Here is a 24,803-nt window from a genome sequence, read left to right as displayed (position 1 = left end):
TATTAGCCAGGCATGGTGGCGCACGCCTGTGGTTCCAGCCACTTGGAAAGCTGAGGCGGAAGGATCACCTGAGCCTAGCAGGTTGAGGCTGTGGTGGCCGTGAGCATGCCACTGCACTCCAGTCTGGGTGACAGAGTGAGACTCTGACTCAAAGAAAATAAAAAGCCACCATAGGAATATGGTAGGTACAGTGTTATGTGGTTTTAAGAATGAGGATTGACTGCCAAAACAGATTATCTTAAGAATGAGGTTAAAGGTCAAAATTTGCCAGAAAAATCAATGGGTAACAGATAGGAAACATGAACGTGGTTTGTCTGCTCATGCTGTCATAAAATAGTAGTATCTTATTAAGGCCTTATTACTGTATCTTATTGTATACCTTATCTTCATTTAACTTTCATAATAATTATATGAAAGACTGTTATGATCCCAATTTTACAAGTGAGGAGACCAAGAAGTAAAAAAAAGAAAGCTAGCTTACATTCAAAGGCTAGTAGCACTCAGCTCAGGGTTTTATTGTGTGTCCCTCTCAGACAATAATACATCAAAGCTACTATTCTTGTGTTTTGGGAAGAAAAAAGAAAGTCTGTGTAAGGATTAATTAAATAGCAACTCATCATAGAAGAGAGCTACTGAGGTCTGGATTTTTTTTCTCTTAAGCTTCTTCATATTATTTCTGGGCATATCCATTTTCTATAGAGGGCTAAGTCAAATATGTTGTTCGTTTGCTTAGGAAAGATAATCCTGCCAGGCGCGGTGGCTCACACCTGTAATCTCAGCTCTTTGGGAGGTGGTGGCGAGAGGATTGCCTGAGCCTAGGGGTTTGAGACCCGCATGGGCAACTTGGCAAGCCCTCATCTCTTCAATAAATCAAAAAATTAGCCAGGGATGGTGGCGCACATCTGTGGTTCCAGCTACTTGAAAGGCTGAGGCATAAGGATCGCCTAAGCCCAGCAGGTAGAGGCTGCAGTGGCCATGAGTGTGCCACTGCACTCAAGCCTGGCCGACAAGAGTGAGACTCCAACTCATAAAAATAAAAAGAGATGTCCAGTCAAGTCTGCATCATGTCATAATAGGATTACATATGAAAAAAGTTATAGTACAGCCAGAGAATAAACAATAAGCACCAAATGAGTGCAGAAAAGCCGGTGTTATGGTAGTTTGTAGGAGGAAGAGATCAGCCGCCACCACGAAGGTCAAGAAAGACAAAGAGAGATGATTAAGGAAGGTTTTCAGTTGTACAGATCTGGACTCGAATCCATCTGGATGACCTTGAACAAGTTATTTGACTTCTCTCAGTCCAGTTTCTTCGTCTATGAAATGAGAATTTTGAGATTAAATAATAAATGTACCAGGGAGACCCAAAAAACACTGGAATTGTCTTGGGGGGGGCGGGCCCCTTATAATACACTTGGGTTTTGTTCCTCCAGATCAAATGGTTAACCAAAGTTTTTATCTGGAAGTATAGAGAAGGTTATATCATGATTTGCAGAAGAAACGCCCCAAGTTGTGGCAAAAAGGTGACTAGTTCTTCCACCATCCCAGTGCCCCTGCCTGTATTGTGCTGTGTGTTCAGCAGTTTTTGACCCAAAAGAGCAAGATCCCTATTCACGCTATCTCGCCCAGAGCGACTGTTTTTTGTTTCCTGGATGAAAAAACAGCCCCAAGGGGAAACATTTTGCCAGTGTGGAAGAGATGAAACAAAAAATGGCAGAAGTACTAGAAAGCATCCAGATGGACAAGTTAAAAAATGTCTTTTGAGCAGTGGAAGAAGCATCTTGATAGATGGGTTGCATCAAACGGAGAGTACTTTGAGGGTAGCTGAAGTTTAAGCATGTGAGAATAAATATGCAATTTTTTATAAATAAATTCTGGGTTTGGGGGAGTTCCCCTCGTAAAATGTGTAGCGTGGCGCCATGTTTTTTCTTATTGTGATGTAATTGTCTGTCTGTCAGTTTCCTCCATTAGACTGTAATCGCTTGGAAAACTGGGTCTATGTCCTGTTCTTTTTGGTATATCTCCACCTTTCATATAGTGCTTGAGGTCATTCCCGTTTCTGACGTTTCCTTCTTTCTTCTCTCCAACTTTGACATAATCCACACTAGAAGTGAATGATTTACCTGATAGGTGAGTCAGGAAGGGTTTACTGTGTGCCACGCGTTACTTTCTCTCAGGAATGGATTTCCCACAGGAAGCATGCAATCTCCATACCGTAAGTCTACTGTCCAATGCCACCAAGACTGAGTGGGCAAGTCTGCCTAGTAATATAGAGCACATGCCCACACAAATACTGAAGAATAAAAGGAAACCTGGCTGGAAAGGAAGATTAGAACAAGACTGTGGAAAAGATCATGTTCTATCTACCTTGCTGGCTTAACAGTTCAGCAGATTCCTTAAAAACGTGTGGGTATTGGTAAAGAATGGAAAGAGTGTACACATGGCTCAGCCCGCGATAATATTTGCTTTTGTTTTTAGTGTTGGGATGTTTTGTTGTTTGGAGGAAGAAGATGTTTTTTAAGGATTTTGCTTTGGTTGTGTTGAGGCAGCAAGGATGAGGTATCAATAGTTTAAATTTGGTACGGTGTTCGTTTCTGTATTATTTCTAAGTTATTTTATATTAAGGTACTAATCTGCTCATCATTTGAAGAATAGATCTGCTAAGTAAGTTTTTCTCCAGTTGTGGTCTGGGGACTCTCTGCCTCAGATTTATCAGGAGGTCGGTCTTTCAAAATACAAGTTCCTATGCCTCAGCCCAAATCGACTAAACCAGAATCCCAAGGGGTGATGTGATTTTATCATTCTCCCCAGGTGACTTTTATGGCTGTTGTATTTAGGGGCAGCAACTGGCAACAAACAGGTGAATTCAGTTTCAATATACATGGAAGAGCACTGTGTGTGTGTGTGTGTGTGTGTGTGTGTGTGTGTGTGTGTGTGTGTGTGTTTATTGCTAAGTCACATTATTGACCATTCTGATGATGGCTATGGTCCTTTCCTATAGTCCAAGGCAGCCCTTCTTACTCAACCAAAAACATCATCAAAACCTCTGCTGGGTCTTTTATATATGTGGCCATTTTACATCTTACTGATAGGTCTTATGAACAAAAACCAGAAAATTAATAGCTTTAGAACCTTCAAAAGAAAAATAGAGAGAGGCTAAGTGTGGTGGCTCAAGCCTGTAATCCCAGCACTTTGGGAGACTGCGGTGAGAGGATTGCCTGAGCCCACGGGTTCGAGACCAGCCAGGGCAACTTGGCAAGACCTCATCTCTACAATAAAAAAAAAAAAAAAATTAGCCGAGTGTGGTCGTGCATGCCTGTAGTTCCGGCTACTTAGAAAGCTGAGGTGGAAGGTTCGCCTGAGCCCAGCGGGTCAATGCTGGGATGGCCATGAGCGTGCCCTGCACTCCAGCCCGGGCGACGGAGTATGACTCCAATTCAAAAAAAAGAGAGAGAGAGAGACAAGCTCATACTTTAAATCAAGAAGAATCCTTGCAATTCTTCCAAAGATTCATTGCTGAATCAGGTTTCCCTCTTCTGCTTCTAAGTAACTGGAGGTAGCAGACAGGATCTAGAAACAGAAGAATGGTCTAAAGAACCGGTGGCAAGTTTGTGCCCCACCATGCTGTCTTCCCTGCTTGAAAGTGTCGGAGACACTCTACTTAGGCTTGCTTTGTTTCTCTTTATAGATCATGCAACAGATGAGTGACCACCGCTATGACAAACTCACCGTACCTGATGACACAGCAGCAAACTGTATATACCTAAACATCCCCAGCAAAGGTCACGTCTTACTGCATCGAACCCTAGAAGAGTATCCAGAAAGTGCAAAGGTAAAAAATAAAAGCATCCCTCCTGGCCACTGCAGCTAGGCAGGCCTCCCTGGGGATTCATTCATGGTAGAGTGACTAACAGGAGCTTCCTTTTCCTCTGTACATGTCACATCATGAAGAAAGCAGAAAGAATCATATCATTCAGGGCACAAGGAAAATTTCTTGAACTCATTTTTCTCATTCATGTCATTGGTCACTAATGCATGCACGGTAATTGAGACAATCGTGCCTGGTATTCAAAGCTTTTCAAATAAGTACTCTGATCACTCAACTCTGTGCCCCAGCTCTGATTAGATGTACCTTCCCACACTCAGATACTCATTAAGCATAAAGACCTACAGTTAGATGGTCAGCTGTGTTCTTGTTGTCGACAGATCTGAGCTGCCCCTCAGAAAGGGTCGTTTGTTTCTTGAGGCAGAGAAGAATGAATGACCCAGAGTGGGGGGGTGCTCATTGTCAGGTCTGCAAAAAGAGGTGACCGCACATCACCGGGAGCAAAAAGCTCTTTGTTGAAAAGATAGCGTAGGAAGAAATACCTCTTGGAGTCAGCCAATGGATCCCTCCAACAGTCTCTGCATTTGGGTTCCAATAAGGCAGTTGCCCTTGGAGCTGGAATTCTTTCCCGGTCGAAGGAAGTCTCCCTTGTCCTCGGAGCTGTCTCATCTGAATACTTCAATCATTTCCATTTGTCCCTACTAAGCAGATATAACAGAGCTCATCCATAGACTCGTCAAGTATCCATGACTTCTAGGCCCTTCATCTAGCATCTTCATTTCTGCCCAGAAGAACGTGATACGGATGCTAGCCATTACAGAAGAGACTTTGTTTTTCATCTTAAGTTTTGCAAATATTAGAAAGTATTTTGTGCCACCTTTAAAATATGTAATACTATGTAATTACTAGGTTTACCCTCTAATCACAGCCTACTTCTAAGCAGATAAAAAGAAAAGGGTGGGGGGGAATAATAGAAAATGTCTCTATTTCCATAGCTGAAAGTATGAACCTGAGGAAAATAGGGATTCTGAGGTCAGCTTAGGGCTCGACCAGTTCTCAGTTGAATAGTGGATCTCATACTTTAATGTGAATCAAAGTTGTTATATATATATATATATATATATATATATATATAGGTTCCTGGACCCCACCTTAGAACCTGCAATGTCAACAAGCACCCGGGTCACAGAACCCACTTTGAGAAATCCAGGTTTGGATTGTTCGTGTGCTCTTCAGCCACACGGATCAACTGCTCACCCTAGGCTCATTCACTGCTTCCCAGTTCAGCCCTGCACCTGTCAACAATAATGATACCGTTAATAACATCCCTGTCTACTGAGGACTTCCCCTGTGCCAGGCATTGCGCTGAGCATGCTGGGTGTTTTATCTTATTTAATCCTTATAACAGCCCTACAGGGGCAGTATTACCATGACAGTCTTACAGAGAAGGAAACTGAGGCTCAGAGGGAATGTCACTTGACTGAAATAGTACTTTAATAGCAGCTTGACAGAATTGGGTTTGGGACCTTACCGTCTCTGGTTCCAGAATTTTTAATTAACCGCTGTGCTGAATTTTAAGGAGCACAGTGCTTCCTAAAAAAAAAAAAAGCACAGAGTATTTTTAAGCAGTGCATATTCTCATGATTTTGTTTTTTAAAACGTGCTTTGTTTGATCATCAGAGAAAAATCTATGGACTGTTCATTTGAAGTTTTGACACATGCTTTCTATTCGCGTCGAAACATGCTAATAAAATGCACACCTGGACTTTAAAAGCAGTTGGACCTGAAATACTTTACTTAAATTATATTTTGTCAGATTTTTCCAGTGGTGTTGGTAAGGAAGGAAACATTATAGTTGAGAGGGTTTTAAAACAAAGAGAGAATAATATTCAGACTGGACACACAGCCACTGACATTCATGTGATGCTCCTCTGGCAATGACAGTGGCCGAATAAAGACATCTCTAGCCACAACTATATTTCGGACATGTCGTTGGCCTTGAGGTTAAAGCATTAGAGCTAGTGATTAACCTATGGCTACCAGCTCCGTGGGAATGAGCGTGGGCATGTGTGTGGCCGAGATTGCCCCTGTGTCTTGGGAGTCAAAGAGTGAAAAGCCTAGATGCACAAACTAAATTGATTCTCTCCACCTGGGGCCGGTAAACCAGGCAGAAACGTAACCCTTCTCCTCTTCCTTTCCCTCGCTTCTCGCTGCAGGTTTATGAGAAACTGAAGGACCATATGCTGATCCCTGTAAGCAATTCTGAACTGGAAAAGGTGGACGGGCTGCTCACCTGCTGCTCAGTTTTCATTAACAAGAAGATAGACTCCTGAGCTGCAGAGTCCTCCCCCTGGCAGCCGGCAAGATGGCACAGGCGAGGCCGATGACTCTGTCCCCTTCCCATTGTTTTCCTTGACAATCTACTGTGCCACTGTGCTACTAACTCTTGTTTACAAAAATTGAATTCTAAGTTTAATTGCTTCATTCTGCACCCCCTCTCCCTCCCTCACTCCCTCCCCCCACGGTGGTACCTAAGCTGTGGATTTGCTAAATGAATTAAGCAATCTAGAAAATATAGAAACTAATGAATTATTGAAATGTGATTAATAATAGTACGGAAACACTTGTTTTGGTGTCTGTATCCTCGGTGTGAAAATTGCTTAGTTGCCAATATATTCCGAAGAATGTCTTCTTGATCAGTCAGATAAGCTTGGTTTTCTTTTTTTCTCTATATCATGAATCATGTTTGATTCTTGTGAAATTCCCTGATCCGGGGAATCTCCCCTTTTCTCTCATTTTTATTCCGAACTCTGAAAGCGTTTTACCTAGTTACTTTCTTGTATCTTCCCCACTTCTATCCAGCCACCTTGACCTTGGGTAAAAATCCAAGGTCTTGCCTTCCAGATACCTTCCTGTAGGTCCAGCCTCTCTGCCACTGGTCTCCTCTGCCCCAGACTACACCTGTCACTACCAGCCCTCCCCTTAACCCCCACCAGGGGCAGAATCGTGACAAAATCAGAGCTGCTGTTTGGGGAAGTGTGAACCACACAGAGGCACATCCTGACGGGCTTTGCCCCAGAGATCTAAATTCCAGAAGAAGTAGGGCACCACACCTTGGAAGGCAAATTTAGCGCCGGTAGCGCCGGAAGGTTGCTAAGAGATCACAGATCAAGAAGCTTGGAAACACCCCATGGGTACAATGTCTTAGAAAGTCTTGAAGTCACATTCCATGAATTCTTGCTTCATTGCTGGCCATATATGACCTTGGAGGACCTTTTTTTTTTAATCCTTTGGTTCTTTTATATTTCCTCTTTTCTGACTCACCCTATTTCCTATGTATCCTGGTCTAGCAAAGTCAATTCTTTCAAAAGAGGCATTGGATCTAAAAACAATTACTGGTAGTCTGGTGTGAACGAGAGGGAACAGCTCCTTATGGTCAAGGATCAAGTTCAGGAAGTGTTCGACTTGATGCTTGAAACCAACCGTAGACAATGGACAATTCTACCGTGAAATATCCATGAATATTCACTGTGGAATTTAGTGAAAAATTCTCTCTTCTCTAGCCTTCAAATTACACAACTTCCAACTGGTATAGGTCTCTTACAAAGAACAATGCCACACCGAAGGAAGAGAGAGTTCTTTTACCTAACCCCGGAAGAGTCTGTCTATGAGCAGGCCAGGAAGACGGTACTTTCCAAGGAATGGTGGCTGTTGTAGGCCTGTCATCAGCTTCCTAGTCATCCTCACCTTTCCTGCATTGCCTGTGGCTTGTTGTTTAAGATTAGGAATCTGGGACATTAAGGAATTTAGCTTCAGGTCTTGCTCTAATCATCTTTATATTTACAGTCAAACATTTTGTATGTTGGTGACCAAGAGAGAATTGCTTTATTCATTCCCCCCGCCCAGACATGGAAGTGAGGAAGCTCTGAGAAAATCAAGGCCTCTTTAACCACCATCTGTCTTTCTCATTTATTGGACAGTTTTATACCAGAAATTTGAAAAAGTTCCTTCTCCTCCTTCTCTTCCTGGTTGCTTAACTTTCAAACATCTATCACATGCAAATATCTAATCACGCGCATGCCATGAATGAACCACGTCTTGGTCACTGTCATATTTCGAACCACCTCACCGTGGATGAATCAAATCTCCTTGCCAGAGAGAGAATGAGTGTTAGCCACATGCTCAGGTTAACAAAGACAAATTGTTCTTGGCAGCCATGGCTGCCCTTTTGGATTAAATCTGGCCCTGCGCTGACAAAAGCAGAAATTCCCCCTGTGAGAGCTCAACATCTCAAAAACAACCAGAGGGGAAATGGCCCAATCAGCCGGTTTAGGTTTCCTGGCATATGCTTTTTAATATCTTTACTTTTAACATCCCAAATCAAAGAACTGTTCTCTGTTATGTTTAGTCTACTGCAAATGGATAGATTTTTTTCTTTGTAATAATTGGTCCTGCACAAGCCTGTTGTTAACATTCCCTTTCCTTTGCTTCTTTCTATCTTTTCTTCTCTTTGTCTTGAGAAATCACTTCGATTCTGATTCCATGTGCCTCTTCTGCATTTTATTCTGCACTGCTCCTTTACCTACCAGGCTGGCTCCTTTGAACTCCCTATGTGATAGGATGGTGTGAAAACCCAAATTACATGCAGCATGGTAGTATCACCTCTTTGATGTTCTCATTAGCATAATATTATCTTTGAAAAGGAAAGCTACCTTTCCGTAGGCCTGTCTCTTGTCCATTGTGACTTATAAGGATAGATAAACTAACAGAAGCTGCTTTTTGACATTATAAAGGCATGAGGAATTCTATTTTAAGCAAGTCAAAGTTAAGTAAGCCAGAATTATTGCTTGACATGATTCACTTTAATGAAAGGATGATATAGAGAAAATACATTATTTAGCTTTATTTCTTCAACTAGAATGAACTGCTATAGAAGCCAGCAGGCAGATCTTGCGAATGTGTATTGGTTGTTCTTTTAAGCTACTGTGAACAGATTACTAAGGTCATCTCTTCATCTCCAAGGAGGGAAAATAGTCTGTAGATGAATAATGTGAGATAAAGAGTTGCATGTTAGTCTCTGTAATTATTTACTCTTTAACATTCTACAGAACTCAGACATGATTTCAACATGGTGTTAGATGTATGCGTTTTATTTTCCTGACCACCTCGTTCCAGCCAATGTATAGTTCTCTGCTGTGTGTGCCAAAACCAGTCATGCCTTTCGCGGCCTTTTAGTCCAGAGGAGTTCTGCACAGATTTTTAGTCTCTTGCTGTCCCAAGCCTCTATGTACGCCAATCATGATGGAATAAAGTTTGAGTTGTACTGTGGTCAACAGTGTATGTCTCTTTTTTGCAATAGAAACTGCCATGGGGAATGAAGTCATCGTTTCTTTATTATCAGGCATGGGATGTTTTCTCTCTTGCCCAATAAGCTATGAAAATAGAAATGTGGTAGCTGTAAATCAACTGCCATCAAAGCTTGGGTGAAAATGATATTGTGACATGAGATTGCATACTTCAAACATTTAAGAAGAATGCATATCAGCCAGGCATGATGGCTCATACTTATAATCCCAGCACTTTGGGAGGCTGAGGCAAGATTATCATTGAGGCCAGAAGTTCGATACCAACCTGGGCAACATAGTGAGACCCCGTCTCCACAAAACAATTTTTTAAAAATACCCAGGTACAGTCAGGCTCGGTGGCTCAGCCTGTAATCCTGCGCCTTTGGGAGGTTGAGGTGAGTGGATTGCCTGAGCCCGCAGGTTCGAGACCCGCCTGGGCAACTTGGCGAGACCTCATCTCTACAATAAATCAAAAATTAGCCGGGTGTAGTAGCACACGCCTGTAGTTCCAGCTACTTGGAAGGCTGAGATGGAAGGATCGCCGGAGCCCCCAGCAGGTCGAGGCACTCCAGTCTGGGCGACAGAGTGAGACTCCAACTCAAAAAAAATAGCCAGGTACAGTGGTGGTGTGTGCCTGTAGTCCCAGCTACTCAGGAGGCTGAGGTGGGAGGATTGCTTGAGTCCAGGAGTTCAAGGCTGCAGTGAGCTTTGATTGCACCTCTGTCCTCCAGCCTGGGCAACAGGGCAAGATCTCATCTCTACAAAAAAAAGAAGTATGCTAATTATGCACGCTAGGTCAGAAGAGCTTGCTGTCACCTGTATTTCATACCCAGCACCCCTGCATCCCTTCAGCTGTTCACTGTTATCAGCCCAGTACACAGTTCAGTTATGGGACAGGCGAAGGGTATTTCGTCTCCATGTATGCAAGAGTTTGATTTTTATTTATCCGTTTTATGATAAGCATCCTTAAAGAAATTTGGAAGTTTTCTTAATGAGGGTTTTTATTTCCAACTATTTTTTTCAAGCTAAAAGAGCGGAATTGTTTTCTTTTTCTGCTTGTAAAAATAATAACTGCTCACTGTAAAATAAAATTTGAACAACACAAAAAACTATAAAAACAACAGTTAAAAAAACAGTAAAGAAAAAGTATACCCAAAATTTCATCACCCACAGATAACTACTATTAACATTTCAAAGAATATCCACAGATCTATAAATACATAGAAATATTGAATAATTTTATATAATCACACTGTTCTGTCATCTGCTTCCTTCACTTAGCAATATATTCTGGACATCTTTCCATCTCAATAAATATAGACCCTCATCATCAATTTCAACAATCCTGAATATTCCACAACACGGTTGTTGATTGGCTCGTGCTACATCACTCGGAGTGTTATATCACAGATGGTCAGTGTGCTCACACTGCTGTTAGCTCGGGGTCTTCAATCTATCAAAATTGTGCTGCGTAGAAGAGATGGATCAGGTTGGTGTATTCTTATCACAACTGAAAGGTACGTGTAAATGTTCACCAGATGCACAGACCAGTTACTAAAATTCCTTGGGGGTGGTCATTGATTTACTCGCCCCTTCTCAGTGGACGTTATGTTGATCAGTTCTGCATTACTTAGGTTGACATTGGCATCGGCAATGAAGCTAAAAAATGCCAGATGCCACCTGCTTTGTGTCCCTGTGGGAAATGGAACCAGCCGTCCACCCAAGTGGCACAGTACAATGCTCCTGATAGAAGACGAAGGGAGATACTTCTTGAAGGAAAAGGGGCAGGGCTTCCCTGACGGATCTTCCTCCCAGCCTCCAGAGGAAGGAGGGAAAGTATAATAAAACCAAGAAAAATATCCACTCATGACAAGCTGCAGATTCTGGAAGTGGGAGTTTTGCTGACTGAAGAGTGCTGGTCAAAAACCATGTTGGACAAGTGAGCATATATTTAGCAAGTGCCGACCGGGCTTGGTGGCTCAGCCTGTAATCCCAGCACTTTGGAGGCTAAGGTGAGTAGATTGCCTGAGCCCATAGGTTCAAGACCCACCTGGGCAGCTTGGTGAGATCTCATCTCTACAATAAATAAAAAATTAGTCGGGCGTGGTAGCATACACCTGTAGTTCCAGCTATTTGGAAGGCTGAGGCATAAGGATCACCAGAGCCCAGCAGGTCGAGGCTGTGGTGGCCGGGAGCCTGCCACTGCACTTCAGTCTGGGCAACAGAGTGAGGCTCCAATTCAAACAAAAACAAAAAAGCAAGTGCCCACATTCTGCCAGGCTCTGGAGTGCAGATCCTGTCTTTCGGGAGCTGATGGTTTGGGAGGGACAGGGAAGGATGATGACACAAGCACACAAGGGATTACAATAGAACAGAAAGGAAGAACTATCCAAGAACAATGCTATGGCTGTGCCCAAATCGGGGAGACCAGACAGAGGAGTCAGAGCTGGATCTGGGCTTGGAAGGAGGGCACTGACTTCAGTGGGTCGAGAACGGGGTGCGGCCCATCCAGGCTGGGGGAATAACAGGAGCAAAGTTATGGAGGTGGGAGAGCATAGACTGCACACCAGAAACTAGTATTTGTTGAGCACCTACTGTGTGCCAGTTAACTCCACTAGGCCCTGGGGATACAATGGCACAGTAAGTCCCCTACCTACGAACAAGTTCCATTTCGAGAGTGCATCCGTAAGTCCAATTTGTCTATAAGTCCAACAAAGTTAGCCTAAATACCCAACTAATACAGGGAAGCTCTGCCCCTTTTCCTTCAAGAATACTAACACTAATACAATACCCAACTAATACAATACAATTCTAAGTAGTACAGAATTGTAATAGGTTTATAATACTTTTCACACAAATAATACATAAAAACAACAGTACTTGTATACAACAACAGTAGAGTACACAAAAGCATAACTACTTGCAGAGAATGCACACATGCAGCAATGTACACCAGACACATGAACTAACTTACGTGACTGGACTCTGAATACACGTTTGCATCTTTGAAAGTTCACAACTTGAAGGTTCGTATGTAAGAGACTTACTGTAACAGACCCTGCTTTCCTGGAATTTATATGCAACAAGAAAGACAGACATTAAACAAGTTATGGGAAATGCAATGAACATTATGAAAGGAGAATGGGGTGCCCGGTGCAGACAGAAGGAGCAAACAAGTGGATTTATCTAGCTGAGACACGGGATAAACATAAGAGCATAGTGAGACAACATAGGTTGGAATGTCAAGGGCCTTGCCTGCTGACTTAGGGTATTTGGGACTGAATTTGGCAGTCTGTGAGGATCCCCCGAAGACTTTGGGTCAAGGAGTGGTATTATTGGAGCTTGATCTGGCAGCATTATACAGGATTACTGGGAACTGAAAAAGACGGGTGTTTCTCTAAGTTTAATTTCCCCAGGTTTAATTTGTTATTTAAACATCTCTTCTTACCACCAAAACGGAGCCTGAAAGTCAGGCCATTAAGTCTCTCTCTATTTTCTTTCCTGAAGAACAGATTAATAACACCTTCCCCTCCCAACTCCAAAGGGACATTTTCAAGGCAAATGAGATTAAAAGAACTGGAGGGTTCTTTGGAAGAAAGGTATAATGTAAATATCATTATCATCATCATTATCCTTATTAACTCCTATCACAGCAAGCTTGGCTCCCGTCAAAATGTCACCTTCTATTTGAAACATCAATCACCTACTCCAGAAATAACTCAGAATTTTCATCATTGATACCTCTGAGCCGGCCTGACAGCCTCTGTGGTGAATTCGCAGCGGACAAGTCTGCTCCACAGACGTACTAACGTTAAGAAACTGTTGGCAAATCAGAATGTTCCCCCTGCACCTTCCCCCTCCAAACTCTCCAAACACTCATTTCTAACTCAGTGAAAGCTGAGCCACTTACAGCACAAGATAACTGGGGTTATCAGGCTTTTAGGAGAATGTGTAAGTGCCAAATATGTAGCTGGCACTATAAATAAATAAGAGATTCAAACAAGTATGAACTGCTTGGTAAATATTGTCTGGGCTGACTTGTGACATGAATGCTTAGAAGCAACAATGGGTCTCCAGGTCTTGGGAGGCCCCTTCTGTTTATAAATAGAAAGCTGTGTCATTTAGCTGTGGCCATGGAGAAAAAGCCTGGGTAAATTAACACAGACCTAAGAAGGTAGCTTGCTTTTTCCTATGCCTAAGCATTCCCCTCCCAGTTTTACTGAGGTATAACTGAAAAATAAAAATGGTATAGATTTAAGGTGGACAATTTGATATACATATACATCGTGAAATAATCATCTCAATCAAGTTAATTATCATATCCATCACCTAACATAGTCTGCTTTTTTTCCTTTTTTTTTCTTTTGATGAGAGCATGTAAGATCTTTTCACTTAGCAAATTTTTTGCCTAGCAAATTTCAAGTATCTAACACAATATTGTAAACTATAATCACATTGCCATACATTAGAGCTTCAGAACTTACTCATCTTGTGTAGCTAACTCAAACTTTGTACCCTTTGACTGGCATCTCCCTATCTCCCCCTTTAAAAGTAAGTTTTAAGTTCCTATTCATGGACAAAAATGCTTATGGATTAGCTAGTACTTTGGGAAAAGAATTCAGAAGACAACTGTTCAAAATGAAACCAGAGCCCAGCATGGTGACTCATCCTTGTGATGCTAGCACTTTGGGTGGCCTAGGTGTGAGGATTGCTTGAGCCCAGGAGTTCAAGACCAGCCTGGGCAGCATAGTAAGAGCTTGTCTCTACAAGAAATAAATTAGTCAGGCATGGTGGCACATGCCTGTACTCCTAGCTACTCAGGAGGCTGAGGCAAAAAGTTCGCCTGAGCCCAAGAGGTCAAGGCTGCAGTGAGCCAAGATTATGTCACTGCACTCCAGCCTGGGCCACAGAGTGAGACCCTGACTCAAAATAAATAAATAAATAAACAAATAAACTAAGATTCTATATGTCATGTGCTGAAAGTTCCCTCTATCCTATAAGGGTACAAACACTCTGCATATTTCACAGTTATGCAAAAAAATTTCAGGAACCAAGCAAGTCCTGATTCCAAGCAACAATCTAGCTTTGTAGAAACATTGGCTCTTCTACCTCTGGAAGGATCTTGTGGAATAAGCATTGATTCACAGATCCACAGACGCTTAAAATTCCAGGGTGGATGTGAGCAGAGTCATCATTTTGTTTTCAGGGACCAGATGAGTGTATGCTGTGCCCTAAAGTGAATGCTAGGACAGCGACATGGGGCTTGCTTGCTTTCTTGGCTTCATAACTGAGGGAGACAGAAGGAGCATTGTTACCAGGGCAAGATCATAGCAAGGGGTCTAGTAGGAAATAGAATTCATTCCCATTTGGTTCAAATGGTCTGTCTCAGAGGTATGAGTTTTGAGGGTACAAACAAGGGGTGGTAAGACTCCCAGAACACAGCTGTCAAAAGCACTCAGGCCTAGCAGGTCAAGGACAGGAAATGTTGCTGCAGTATATGGGACAGAGAAGACAGTCCCACAGCCCAGCCTGAGACCAGGGTTCAGAGCAGAGAAGATGAACCTTATCCCCTCTCTCTTCTCTCTCACTCTCATCTTGTGGGTGCTCCCATAACACTGCAAGACGCAGGAGGGGCCAAGGTGATCCCTCCAGCAGAAATGAGCCTCCCAAGGCACAGAGCTGGCAGAGATGGGCAAGGAAGGATCTGCAGAGGTCAGAGGATGTCAGCACAACGCCACCATAAAAACAAGCTCTTAGCCTGTCACTGGTCATCACCAACTCTGTCTCACAAGATAGTTGTGTAAGTCATCATTCTTGGCAAATTCCTCAGGCACATGCCAGTTCTGTGGTCTGGTCCTCCCTCCCTCAATATCAGGAAATGATTAGAGCATAATCAACAATATCAAATGAATATGCACAGCCTGAGGGTGACAGAACGCTGCATTCCAGACCCATGAGTCCTGGACCTCTTTAGTAAGCACTATGTTAATTCTAAAATTAGAGCAGTCTCCTGGGCACCTGGTATCCAAAAACAGCTAGTTGCCTTTTGCAGCATTGCCCGTGACCTTCTGATGACACAAAGTGGTTTGGGATTCTGCAGAACCTGTGTTCTATTTCTCCTTTTGTTGGTACATCCAGCCCACGTTGGCAGGACATAGCAGCTTTGGTTTTACTTGGCCATGTTGCTCACGGGGCTAATAGTTCATCTAAATTAATAGTAGGGAGTTCCCCTTTCCTGAGGGCATTCAAGTAGAGACTGGAGTGCCATACACAAGAGTGGTTGCTCCATCCGGTAATGTTTGACACAGATAACATCTACCCCAGGCTATTCCTTTACCACCCTGGAATTCTACCATTAGGAGTTCATACTATTCTGATTCTGGGTGACTTTCCTTTCCCCCTCTGCCACTCTCCATCTCCCAAATAGATGAATATTGTCCTCATCTCATGTTTTAATCCATTTTCTGCTGCTGTAACACAAGACCACACACACTGGGTAAATTGTAACCAATGGGATTTATTCAGCTCACAGTTCCGGAGACTGAGAAGTCCAAGATCAGGGCACTGGATCTGCCATGGTGGAGGGCAGAAGGCAGAAGCAGCATTAGACAGAGAGGAGCCAGGGGTCAGATTCGCTTGATCTCTCCCTGGCGCATGATAACAAAACCCACTCCCATGATAGTGACATGACTCCATTCAAGAGCTCTCATGACCTGTTGCTTCTTTTTAAGCCTCGCCTCTTAATATTGTTGCACGGAGGATTACATTCCCAATGCTTGAATTTGTGGGGACATTCAAATCATAGCACCTCATAAATGACAGTAATAAGAGTTCTGCTCCCAGCATGGCAGCATGAGGGTCTCTGTGGATCCACTCCCGAGTGAAACTAGGGAAAATTATTTTTTAAAAATAAACAGTCAAAGTCTCTGGAGGCTGGGCATGGTGGCACATGCCTGTAATCTTTAAGCTTTAGGAATGCAGACAGGGAGACTGGTTGAGGCCAGGAGTCTAAGACCAGCCTAGGCAACAGAACAAGACGCCATCTCTACAAAAAAAAATTTTTTTTTTAATTGGAGTCTCAATCTGTGCCCAGGCTGGAATGCAGTGGCCTGATCATAGCCATCCCAATGTCAACCTGCTGGGCTCAGGTGATCTAGAAGCACCAGGTGGGAGGGATCACCAGAGCCCAGCAAGTCGACGCTGGGGTGGCTGTGAGTGTCCCACTACCTGGGCGACAGAGTGAGACTCTGACTCAAAAAAAAAAAAAATTACATATCTTGTTGAAAGTTAAAGATCTAAGTAAATGGAAAAACTGCTCACATAGAAGACTTAATATTGCCAGCCTAATAATGGCAATACTCCTCAAATCGATATGCAGATTCAAGGCAATCTTCATTAGAATCACAGCTGGCTTCTTTGTAGAAATTGACAAGCTGATTCTAAAATTCATATGGGATTCAAGAGGTCCCAATAGCCAAAACAATATTGAAAAGAACAAGGTTGGAGGACTCATACATCCCAATTTCAAAAACTCAAAACAATAATCAAGACAGTGTGGTACTGGCATAAGGACAGACATACAGATTAGTGGAATAGAATTGAGAGTCCGGAAATAAATCCATGTGTCTGTGGTCAACTGATTTTCAATAAAGGTACCAAGACTATTCGGGGGAAAAGAAATAATCAGCCATCTCAACAAATGGTGCTGAGGCAGTTGGACACTTACATGCAAGAGAATTAAGTTGCACCCTTCCCTCATACCATATACAAAAAATAACTGAAAATGGATCAAAGACCTAAATATAAGCGCTAAAACAGAAATCTCTTAGAAGGAAACCTAGTGGTGAATCTTCATAATCTTGGATTCAGCACTGGATTCTTAGGCAAGCACAAGAAACAAGAGAAAAACTAAATGGAACTTACTCAAAATTTAAAAATTTTGTGCTTCAAAGACACCAGCAAAAAAGTGAAAGCCAGGCATGGTGGTAAATGCCCGTAGTCCCAACTACTCGGGAGGCTGAGATGGGAGGATCACTTGAGCTCAGGAGTCTAAGTGAGCTATGCTTGTGCCTCTGCAATCTAGCCTGAGTGACAGAGGAGACTTCATCTCTAAAAAAAAAAAAAAAAACAGAGAGAGAGAGAAAACCCACTGAACCAGAGAAAATATTTGCAAATCATACGTCTGATAAGGGACTTTTTTTTTTTTAGTTGGAGTCTCACTCTGGCTGGAGTGCAGTGACATGCTCATGGCCACTGCAGCCGTGACCTGCTGGGTTCAGGAAATCCTTCCGCCTCAGCTTTCCAAGCTGCTGGAACTACAGGCACGTGCCACCATGCCCAGTTAATTTTATTTATTTATTTATTTATTTATTTACTGTAGAGATGAGGTCTCGCCAAGTTGCCCAGGCTGGTCTCAAACCCGTGGATTCAGGCAATCTTCATACCTTGGCCTCCCAAAGTGCTGAGATTATAGGCATGAGCCACCACACCTGGCCAGGGACTTCTATCTAAAATATATTTTAAAACTCTTACAACTTAATAATAAAGAAGAGCATTTGAAAATAGGCAAAGGATCTTAAGAGACATTTCTCCAAACAAGATATACGAATGGCTAATAACCACATGAAAAGATGTTTGACGTCATTAGTTAACAGGGATATGGAAATCGAAATCACAATGAGATATCATTGCATACTCACTAAAATGGCTACAATCAAAAAGTCAGCCTGTAATCCTAGCACTTTGGGAAGCCGAGGCGAGAGGATTGCCTGAGCCCACGGGTTCGAGACCGGCCCAGGCAACTTGGCGAGATCTTGTCTCTACAATAAATCAAAAATTAACCAGGGTTGTAGCACACTCTTGTAGTTCTGGCTACTTGGAAGTCTGAGGCGGAAGGATCACCAGGGCCCAGCAGGTCGAGGCTGCTGTGGCCTTGAGTGTGCCACTGCACTCCAGCCTGGACGACCGAGTGACACACCAACTCAAAAATAAAAATAAAAATAAAAATGACAGTAATAATACTCCTTGTTCTTCTCACACCTCAAAGGATGGCTGGGAACATTAAATGAGAGGATTTATGTAAGAGTGCTTGGTACCGATGCGGTGCTATACAAATGTAGCCTGTTTTAGGACTGAATGGGATTAATCAGCTTTTCACCAGCACCTGTCAGTATAAAACCCAGAAACGGCCATTCCTAGAGCTACCTTAGTCACCAATTAGAATTTCTTTTCTTTAGCAGTTAAGACTCATTGAGAGTCCAACCCTTGAGGTAGTGCTGTATAGTAATTACTTATGGAATGCATCTCACCATCATAGCCTTTTGAAACAAGAAAATAACGTTTCTTTTATATGTTTGCCTAAGACTCAACTCAAGTATGTGTCATTACCACAAATACTGAGTTCCTCATTATGTCAGCCGCGGAGCCCGCATGGCCCTTAGAATACTTCACTAACTGGTCGTTTTTCCTTTCGTCTTGCGTTCCCAAGCCCAGTGTTACATTCTGGCCATCACTAGGCCCCTCTGAGCTGGGGTGAACAGCAGTCTGAATACGCAAAAGAAGATGCGAATAAAATCTGCTCCAATCATCAGAGAAATGCAAGTCGAAACCACACTGAGATACCACCTAACCCCAGCAAGAATGGCCATCATGAATAAAGCAACCAACAACAGATGCTGGCGAGGATGCGGAGAAAAAGGAACACTTTCACATTGCTGGTGAGAATGCAAACTAGTGCAGACTCTTTAGAAAACAGTGTGGCAATTTCTAAGAGAACTAGACATTGACCTTACATATGTCCCAGCAATTCAACAGATGCTGGTAAGGTTGCAGAGAAAAAGGAATGCTTCTACACTGCTGGTGGGAATGCAAACTAGTGCAACTTCTTTGGAAGACAGTGTGTCGATATCTGAAAGAACTAGAAATTGACCTTCCAGATGACCCAGCAATCCCTCTACTGGGAATATACCCAGAGGAACTCAAGTCACTCTACAAAAAAAGATACCTGCATACACATATTTGCTGCAGCTCTATTCACAATGCAGTATTTTCACATAGGACAAGGAGGGGCAGACCAGGTGAACCTTTCTGGAGGCACTTTGCTTAGCCTGACATGGCCAATCCCACTTTCCAAAATGCACCTCACGCACCCTTTTCTTTTTCAAGCATTTACACAACTCTGAACTCCAGTTGCCCCTCCCCCTTTATTTGGTTTACAAACAGATGATGCCATGCTGACCCCTCTCCTTTTTTTTAAATCTTGTAAACAGGCCGGGGGGGGGGGCTCACGCCTGTAATCCAAGCAGTCTGGGAGGCCAAGGAGGGAAGATTGCTTGAGCCCAGGAGTTTGAGACCAGCCGGGGTAACATAGCGAGACCTCATGCCTACAAAAAATACAGAAGTCAGCTGGGAGTGGTGGGGTGTGCCTGCAGTCCCAGCTACTCAGGAGACTGAGGCAGAAGGATCGCCTGAGCCCAGAAGGTTGAGGCTGCAGTGGGCCACGATCATGCCACTGCCCTCCAGCCTGGGCGACAGAGTGAGACTCAGACTCAAAAATAAATAAGTAAATAAATAAAAATTTTGTGAATAATGTTTTGTAATAACCGCCCTCTCCCTTTTTATAAAGCTCTGAGTACTAGGCATGGTGCCAGGACCTATGTGTTAGGGGTCACTTTCTCTTAACCTTCCCAAGTGCCCTATACAAGACAGAGGCCCAGAGATACTGGGTCACTGAGCCAAGTCACACAACAAGCGGGTGGGTGTGGTGCTAGGGTCTCGAATCCTCGTGGCATTTGGCAGAATGACTCCTGCCTCTCAGCATCGTTCTATGCTCTGCCTCAAAAACAGGTGCCAGGCTGGGCGTGGTGGCTCACACCTATAATCTCAGCACTTTGGGAGGCTGAGGTGAGCCCACAGGTTCGAGACCAGCCTGGGTAACCTGATGCGACCTCATCTCTACAATAAATCAAGAAAAATTAGCCAGGCGTGATGGCTCATGCCCATAGTTCCAGCTACTTGGAAGGCAGAGGCCAAAGAATCACCTGAATCCAGCAGGTTGAGGCTGTGGTGGCTCTAAGTGTGCCACTGCACTCCAGCTTGGGTAACAGAATGAGACTTTGACTCAAAAGAAAAGAAAAGAAAAGAAAGCAGGTGCCCTAGCCCGGTGGGGTGGCTCACACCTGTAATCCCAGCACTTTGGGAGGTGGAGGCGAGAGGATTGCCTGAGCCCATGGGTTCAAGACTAGCCTGGGTAACATGGCAAGACCTCATCTCTACAATAAAAAATCAAAAAAGTTAGCTGGGCATGGTGGCGCACGCCTGTGGTTCCAGTTACTTGGGAGACTGAGGCAGAAGGATCGCTTGAGCCCAGCAGGTCGAGGCTGCAGTGGCCATAAGAGTGCCACTGCCCTCCAGCTTGGGCAACAGAGTAAGACTCCTACTCAAAAAATAATTAAAAAAAAAAAGAAAGAAAACAGGTGCCCTAATAATAACGTGGCAAAATGATTGCAATCAAGGCATTTTCCAAGTAAAATGTTTTCCTACCTCTGCTTTCCCATACTCCTGTGGCTCTGAGAGTGTGGTCCGGTCCCCTTCTCCGGAGACACCCCTCGGTTCAGCCTCAGAAACAAAGACCATCCAGACATCCTTGTTTGCCCACCTCCGTTTTTGCAGAAAATGTGTGGAGTAAGTGTGCCCTCAGGTGGTCATTGTCGTTTTCTCAGCCGGGCTTCTGGCTGAGAAGTGGGGGTAAGAACCGGCCACTGCCAGGGGTTGGGTTTGTGGACATGTGGGACCATCCACGCTCTGAGTCAACCGAGCCTTCCTACGACCTGTCTGTGAACCAGCCGAGTCACCCCAGGGACCCATTCCCATCCCTGGCCTGGGCAGATCCCGAGGTCTGGCTTCTTCCACCTCGGCTGCGGCCAGAAGTGGAGTCAAAGTCCTGGTAGGGGAGATTTAAGATCACACACACTGGGATCTGGGAGGCTCTGAGGATTTGGTGACCAGAAACTCCCCGCTGCCATCATCTCTTCCACGCCTGCGTTTCCTCCCATGGAGCACCTGTTTTTCAGCTAAGGGGGTGTTTGCTCCCTTTTAGAGGGGACAAAACCAAGCCTGAGTAGGGGTGGGGATACCAACACTTTAATTAATTATTCCTATCTTAGTTTGACTCAAAAAAAAAAGGAAAAGAAAAAAGAACTATGTTCGTCTGACCCTTACCTGGTAACCTGGTAGATGATTTTTTTTTTCTTTTTGAAAGCAGGCTCAGCACTTTGGGAGGCTGAGGCGAATGGATTGCTTGAGCCGGCAGGTTCCAGGTCAGCCCGGGCAACTTGGTGAGACTTCATCTCTACAATAAATCAGAAATTAGCCGGGTGTGGTAGAGTGCCCCTGTAGTTCCTACTACTTGGAAGGCTGAGGCGGAAGGATCGCCGGAGTCCAGCAGGTTGACGCTGGGGTGGCCGTGAGTGTGCCACTGCACTCCAGCCTGGGCGACAGAGTGAGACTCCTACTCAAAAAAAGAAAAGAAAAGAAAATATGGTAGTTATCTCATTATATACATATGAGGTCCCACAAGTAGGTTCACAAACCATCCTAGAAAAAGTACTTCATACCTCATTGCTGAAGATCACCACAGCCACCTTCGAAGTACTCCCCTTGAGAAGCTATGTCCCAACGCCAGCAACTAATCCACCCATCAAAGTATTTGGAAACTCTTTTTCTGGAATAGCCATCAGAGCTGTCATCCTTATTTGTTGAGGCCTGGCAATTAAGTTTGCGAACTTGCCACTATGCGCTTACCTTGGCAGCACTGTACAAATAACTGTGTTGGAACACCCTCCCTACTCACCTGGTCTGGCCCCTGTGACTTTTTTCTTTACACCAAGATAAAATATTAGCCAGGCGCAGTGGCTCAAGCCTGTGGTCCCAGCACTTTGGGAGGCGGAGGCAAAAGGATTGCCTGAGCTCAGGGGTTCTAGACCAGCCTGAGCAACATAGCGAGACCTCGTCTCTACAGTAAATCAAAAAATTAGCTGGGTGTGTTGGCACATGCCTGTGGTTCCAGCTACCTGGAAGACTGAAGAGGAAAGATCACCTGAGCCCAGCAGGTCGAAGCTGCGGTGACTATGAGCAGTGTGCCACTGCACTGGGTGACAGAGTGAGACTCCGACTCAAAAAATAAATAAATAAATAAAAATTTAAAAAATATATATATATATACGGAGAGAGAGAGAGAGAGAGGAAGTCATTTGATGACATTTAAGACATCAAGGGTAATATGACAACAGCTCTGATGTCCATTCCAGAAAAAGAGTTCCAAAATTGCTTTGATGGGTGGACTAGGCACTGGCATCAGTGCATAGCTTTCCAAAGGGAGTATTTCGAAGGTGACCGTAGTAATATTCATCAACAAGGTATGGAGTACTTTTTCTAAGATGAGTTCGCAAACTTAATTGCCGGACCCTGTATGTCCTTTATAAAGGACAGTGAGCTCCCTGAGTTAAGGCTAGCAGGTCACTGCATTCCGGTGCTAGGCAAGGTGTTTGACAGAGTCATGCCCAATAAATGTTTTGGGACAAAGGGGTGAATGGATCGATGAGTGAGTGAATAAGCCCAGCTGCCCCTCTCCACAGGGGTGGGCAGTCTCTCATTTTCACTTGGGTCCAGTCGAAAAATCACTCTCACCTCTGGTCGGGATCTGAGATAGGCTCTTACAAACTGGCATTCTGATATTCTCTTCAAAGAGATTTGAGCAGCCTTTGTAAAATCCTAACCCTCCCTGTTGTCACCACAGTTATCCAGAAACTGTCCAAACCAATAGGACCCCTTAGGGGAAGCCAGGAAGGCTGCACAATCACTGCTGTCTGTAAGGAGTCTGTGACAGCTCCTTGGGCCCTTCCAGGGGAGAATGAAAGGTCTGATTTAATGGACACTGTCACACCTAGTAAGCCTGCTGGGTTGATAGGAGATTTGCCCTAATGCTGTGAGACAGGTTTCTAGAACAATTTGGAGAAGAGTGAAGGGGCCCAGTTGGAGTTTATCATACTTTCCTGCTAAAAGTCTCTGCCGTTCAAGAAATGCAAGAAAGATAAATCTACCTCTTGGGTTTCTGTGGCTCAGTCTTGCTTGTAAAAATCAAATGGTAATGGTGGCCCCAGAGAGGGTCGCAAGTGAGGGAAGGTAAGCCGTCCGGTAGGTGCAGAGCTTTCACCAAAAAAATGGGGAGCCTAGCAACCCCCAACTCTTCGGATAGAAGGCCAGGTTCAGGGAGAACCAAACCTCGAGTTAGCCACGTCTTCTTGCCCACTCACAGGGATGGTAGGGGAGGTAATGAAGACATGGATTCCAGAATCAGAGCTGATCTCACACCCGGACTCTGTCATTTATCAGCTTGGGCCGTTACCACGGCTATCACCCAAGGGAAGCTTGGAGGGGTATCAGCCACCCGTGATCTTCATGACACCCCAAGTTACCCCAAATGATGATGATAACCATCATTGAGATGGACAGTTGAAGTGTCCTCAATCTTATGTAAAGTATGAGTATAGTCATATTAGAAAAGTTTGAGACTTTTTAATACACAATCAAAGTTAACAGAATATGCTTTTTATGTAAACACGGCCTCAAGACAAGTCTGACCAGGTACGGTGGCTCATGCCTGTAATCCCAGCACTTTGGAAGGCCAAGTTGGGAGGATTGCTTGGGGTCTGGATTTTGAGACCATCCTGGGCAACACAGCAAGAGCTTGTCTCTACAAAAAATAAAATAAAAAAATTAACCAAGCATGGTGGCGTGACTGTAGTCCCAGCTACTCAGGATACTGAGGCAGAAGGATCACCTGAGCTCAGGAGGTTGGGGCTGCAGCGAGCTGTGATCATGCCACAGCATTCCAGCCTGGATGACAGAGTGAGACTCTGACTCAAAAATAAAATAAAATAAATAAAAAGAAGAGGCCTTCAAAAATCTGTCAAAGAGGCAGGTCTGGCATTGGATGGCCTTAGCCTTGACTGTCAACATCTTGTTTCTCTCTTGGTGACACCCTCTTCCATCATAAGGGTCCCTTCCTGCAAATTGCTTACAGGGAGTTAGAGGGAGAGGGGGATAAAAAAAAAAAAACAGTCTGGCAGTCTGGACTAGGCCAACTCTGGGAATTCAGAGAGGGCCACAAGGTTAGGGAACATGGGAATGAGGTATTGTTGAACCTGGGACTCTAATGAGAGAGATAGAGACCACAAAGAGCCAGCTCCGATGCAAACACACGAGGGTCTTTATTCAGGCTCGAGTCTGGGCTCACGCCCGAAGCAGCAGCTTCAGGGACGAGAGCCCTGATTCATAATGGCAAGCAGTTTTTATGCACAATTACAGAGGAAGGGGAAAGAACTTTAAACTTGATTTTACATGATTGGGTAATTTCTCCTAATGGGTACGGGAACACTTGGTATTGGTGGGTGCTGCCCGTGATTGACAGAAACCCACTTAATGGGCCGAGTGGAATGTTAGATAAGTTAGGTCCATGCAGTCCCTGCGTATGAAGTAACCTGAGCCGGCAGGCAAAGGGTTACATTAGCCCTTTAAGTTTCCATCCCAAGGTATGCTTAGGAAAGCTTGTTTGCTTAACATTTACATAACATAAC

At 44.0% G+C, this 24,803-nt stretch overlaps 1 protein-coding gene across 2 annotated transcripts in view; it reads left to right on the top strand.

The window, feature by feature from the left end:
- DDAH1 (dimethylarginine dimethylaminohydrolase 1) overlaps positions 1 to 9,151 on the top strand; it is a 109,965-nt gene extending 100,814 nt beyond the window's left edge. For both annotated transcript variants that reach the window (XM_021715925.1, XM_008064803.2), the window contains exons 5-6: positions 3,686 to 3,829; positions 6,040 to 9,151. In XM_021715925.1, coding sequence (XP_021571600.1) covers positions 3,686 to 3,829; positions 6,040 to 6,156 — 261 coding nt within the window. In that variant the 3' untranslated portion in view covers positions 6,157 to 9,151. The remainder of the gene's footprint in view (positions 1 to 3,685; positions 3,830 to 6,039) is intronic.
- Positions 9,152 to 24,803: the final 15,652 nt, after the last annotated feature.

This window comes from Carlito syrichta, unplaced genomic scaffold (genome assembly GCF_000164805.1).
Source record: "Carlito syrichta isolate Samal-C Ts95f unplaced genomic scaffold, Tarsius_syrichta-2.0.1 Scaffold308051, whole genome shotgun sequence".
In the NCBI taxonomy this organism is placed as follows: Eukaryota; Metazoa; Chordata; class Mammalia; order Primates; family Tarsiidae; genus Carlito; species Carlito syrichta.
This window is presented reverse-complemented; position numbering and strand designations above follow the sequence as displayed.